This window comes from Anopheles aquasalis, chromosome 3, assembly GCF_943734665.1.
Source record: "Anopheles aquasalis chromosome 3, idAnoAquaMG_Q_19, whole genome shotgun sequence".
Lineage (NCBI taxonomy): Eukaryota > Metazoa > Arthropoda > Insecta > Diptera > Culicidae > Anopheles > Anopheles aquasalis.
The window spans coordinates 48,683,549-48,688,068 of NC_064878.1; the positions used below are offsets into that span (position 1 = coordinate 48,683,549).

At 48.8% G+C, this 4,520-nt stretch overlaps 1 protein-coding gene across 1 annotated transcript in view; it reads right to left on the minus strand.

The window, feature by feature from the left end:
• LOC126576920 (uncharacterized) overlaps nt 1–4,159 on the minus strand; it is a 9,706-nt gene extending 5,547 nt beyond the window's left edge. The window contains exons 1-2 of the mRNA XM_050238226.1: nt 4,027–4,159; nt 1,081–1,221 (exon numbers count right to left, since the gene is read on the minus strand). Of these exons, the coding sequence (XP_050094183.1) occupies nt 1,081–1,221; nt 4,027–4,159 (274 nt within the window). The remainder of the gene's footprint in view (nt 1–1,080; nt 1,222–4,026) is intronic.
• Nucleotides 4,160–4,520: the final 361 nt, after the last annotated feature.

The window sequence follows — 4,520 nt, forward strand, 5'->3', positions numbered from 1 at the left end:
TTGCTTGCAGCAGCATAATTTAGCTTCTTGTCAGGCGAACAGAATAGCGAAAGCTGAAACCATTGGTTGTCTGAGGTTTCTCTCTGCAGGCAGCCCAAATAGCTTATAGAGGATACTCATCTTCTAAAGTAGAGTATCCCATTTTCGCAAATTCCACCGATCGAATTACAGAAACGAATTAAACCTACGAAAGCAAATTGAAAAGAAAGTAGTAGTTTGTAAAAAAAGATGAATCCATCATGCATCGCTGCATGTACGCTGGGCCACCCTCCGTTTCGGGAGCAATTAAATCGAGGTGATTCATTTCACCCAATTGCAGGCGCCGGTAATTTGTGCTGATAATTATGATGGGACAATTAACTCTCAAACGCACTCGGCTAGAAAGCTTGATCCAGCGCCGGGGTGTCTCGAAAAGATGGAAAAAGGTTGTTGTTTGTTACTTTATGGGGCCCAAAGTGATGCTCTCGGGAGAAAAGTAGCTGCTTCCGTTTGTCATTGCCTCCAACCACTGGTCAACGGGCGGATCACATTGTAAAGGATCGTGCGTTTCTCTGGTGTGTCTCGAAGAGAATGAAGAGAGTCTAACGCTAAGGTGAGCCATTGCCAGCTACTTCATGACGTGTAGTTCAGTAGGTCAGCTCTCAGTAGAGCCACTGGCAACGGGCTGGATCGTGGTCTGTAGTTGAAAGCAGATAAAATCCGTCTAATGAAGTTGTTATCACGATTCACCTTGAAGGCGTTTTTAGTGAGTGTTGGAGTCATGCTACCTTCAGGGCTTTTTCGTACATCGCACGTCATTGACTTGGGATTTTGTGCTGCGTTGGATTGAACTTCATGATTTACTTTCATCTTGTTATAGGAAGCCTAGTGGGCAGATGTTTTTATCACATCATAAAATTGAATGCTGCATAGATCAATGGCCGGAAGATTGCTCTCTCCCTCTCTTCAGTGCTCTCGGCCAAAATACCGTAACGCACCAGGCGGTGTTAGAATCGCAATCAAAAACGGTATCTGACTGGCTGGTTGAAGCCCTTGAAAACTTCTCGCAAATTCGCACTGCAGTAGTGATCGATTACTTACCCAATATTTCCATCTTCTTGGTGTTGAGGATGTCTTCCCAGTTGCCGAGCACACGGGCTGCCTGTTGCCGTACGCACTGGCCCGGATTGCTCTTCATCAGACAGAGAGCCGTCTCGAGTATTGCGGAAGAGTCTACTGGAACTGAAAAGATAACAGAACAGAACGGAAAACCACTAAGTACACTTTCACCGGAGGATTCTTGAGCCGAGACGAAGAAAATGGAATGTGAGGAAAGCGCCAGAGCCACGATCATTCCCACTATCAAACCGAGAACGATTAATTAAGAGCTTCTGTGGAGCGTTCGTCACCAAGCTGGAGCATAATTAGACGACAAAAAATGCCAGTCTTCTTCTCTGATCTATGCGCTGCACCAGTAGCCTACATCCGGCTGGAGCTGCTCTGAATTCAACCGACTCCCTGAGGCCCTTTTGATTCGTGCTGCAGTTGCGCAAGGCGTCGTCTCCGCCGTTCCGGAAAACGTGTTCCGTTTGCGCTTTGTAACAATTAACCAATTCCCTTCTGATGACACATCTTACGCCCGTAAGCCATAAATAGCGATCCCATTAATGACGGACGGATATGGACAACAAGAAGGGAGCACGCACGCAATACCCGTTCATAATCCCGGTTCGCGAACCACGAAGCCAGTTTAGCAGGGCGAGCGCACAAGGGAACCGTTATTATGCTTTAGCTCGCGTGTGTAGTCACAGACATGCGTTTTTTTTACCATCCTTGGAATGTATGGTTTCGCCGGAGCGTCTTATCAGTGCACGGAATGTACCGAGAAGATCGCGATCCACAGCAAGTGGGACAGTCGGTTGTCTGTTCATCGAGGAAACCGGATTCACCGGACGGAGTACAGGGTTTAATGTAGGTCACGCGGCGTAGGTCACAAATCGCGACAAGTTCGGTCCGTGCGAACACGATACGGTGCGAAGGAGGCTGGATCAACTTCCGCATATGCAAATGTGAGCTCGGGAAGATCGATTGAGTGAGTCAGCACCGCCACAACGATGCGCTAAAGCTTCCGGCTTCGTCCGCGGATGGAAAGTGAAAGCCGTTTCGTTTTGTTTGGCGCCATTTGTTGGGGGGGGGGGGGGGGAGGGCTGGGACCGTTTTGCTGGTTCAACCACTTCACACTATGTTATTCGTGCTTTTGCCTAAAGTGGTTGTCCGAAATTGATCTTTTAATTTGGATTTCAAGCATCAAGAAAAGGTTTGGGGGTGCGACACTTCTTTCTGGGGGATGCCCCGATTGCCGATTGTGTTTTGCTCACTTTCTAGTCCTATTTGTTGCGACGGAGCTTCGAATCGGTTGTCGGCTTTTCGTCCGGAAACGGATCCTCTGTTCGTTCGTTTGGGGCCATAGATTTCTACTCTGGCACCGTGCGGCCGGAACTGGCGGATTCGAGAAGCCAGTGGACCAAACTTCTCGCTCACTGACCGGAATTAACATCGGATGGGGAAGGGGGTGCAAAAAGTAGGGTAACACTTTTCACGTAATTCCTACACATCCTCCTCCCCCTCGTCGGTGGTAGATCGACCGGAGCAACGGTGCGCATAATGAGCTCGCGCGGCTGGCGTGTGGAAAACATTGAATTTCTATTGATTTACGATTCACGGTTCGTTTCGGATGTACGTTCGGTGACGGCTAGCTTCTGTTCCTTGCTTGCTCGGGTGTAACAGGCAAGCAGTGCCAGTGTACCTGGGGTGTCTGTGCTTTCGAGTTTACTGACCCACCGAATAGTAGGGCACTGGGTGGCTGGGAAGGAAAAAATAAAGGCACGGCAAGAAGAGCCAAAGACTCAATTTATGCGCCGAAAGCAAACATCCGAAAGCAAAAAAAAACCGTGATTTGTTTGAACAGAATCGTTAGGTTGTCAGGTGCTGACAGCTCGCTTCCAATCGGTAGCCAGGTTAATGATGAATTGGCCCCCCCGAGGGATGGGGAATGGAACGACACGGATGACCTTGAGCGGGCAGTCCACGATCTTCCTCATCTTCCTGGTGATTATCGCAAGAAACGATCATCAAAAAACCATCTCGCCACGACGATTTGTAACACTTTCTCCGAAACGATGATCACCTGGTGGGCGCGCGCGCGCGCGTCTGCAATGTCCACTCTTCTTTCCCGTCAATGATGTGGTCAAATTGAGAGGGATGAGAAAGTAAAACCAAGCCGCGGGTAGATGCTTTGCTCGATCTTTGCCTGATCACACTCATAGCGTTGTTTACTTAGCGTTGAGCGCCGTTGGGAGAGTGGAAGATCGTCAAGATGGGAATGTAATTTGGGAGTGAGTGACTGAGGTGAATCTCAGGTGAGGTGGGGACCATTAAAGGCCCTTTTCATGGTGGTACTGTCGCTCTTCGCCGCAACTGCGCCTCTGCGGTTGCGATCGTTTAGTTTGCGCTGCAGTACGGAAGCTAATGGTTGGTGTTAGCTTTATGGCTTCGTGCGGCGCGGTAAATGAGCTTCTTAGATGAGGTAGATCTGGATGGATGGATGGAAGTTGGACGGAGGATTGATGAAGGCTATGATGGAATGTTAGTATTGTTTGGACTGCAGTTGTTAATAATGGTGATTGACTTGAGCAGAATGCTTGTTTGGTAAACAAGGAGATCGAGTTTGGACAATATGACGATCGAGATGTACGGCTATTACTTCTACAAATGATAACTGTTTTCTAGTCTTATGAATGTCAATGGTTGAAACAAGATCCTTTCTATATCGAAATGCTTCCTTAAATCATCCTCATAATCTTTTCAATCTTATCGCATATCAACCGCACATAAATACACAGCAAGTACTTGGTGAAACCCTCGTTATCGTAGATGAACTTGAACCGCCCGTGAGCATTGGCAAGTGCCCGGCACGCCTCGAACATTCAATCACGCAAACACGACGATCGATTCGTAATGGAATTGAAAACATGCGCCAACACTTACCAGCATTTTCCACTTTCACACTCTCCTGGGCTGGGGCCGGTAGGGCTACGGCTACGGCAACGGTGGCGACCGTGAGGCTGACGATGAAGAACAGCCCGGCGGTGCCGTGGATCCGCCTGCCTATGCTAATCATGTTGACGATGTCACGCCTCGTCCTTTCAGGCGTCTCAGCGGTTCTTGTGTCGTGTGTGCGTCGTTCCTGCGTGCAATGAACACTCGGCTTGGCTTCCCCTGTTTCAGTTCGTTCCGTGGTGAGTGAGTGAGCCAAAACAAAAAAATGGTGATAAGAGAAAGAAAAGTAACGTAAGATGGACGCATGCTGTCGTGTTGTCTGGTGTGTATATGTATTGCAGGTCCACGGCAGTGGCGAGAGTTAAAAGCCATCCATCGGAGGCGTCATTGCAGCCGAAATCACCGAAACATTCCGAGGGGGGAATCGAGGTCAGTAAGACCACAACCCTTCCCTTGGGTACATCTCACAAGCAACACCATCA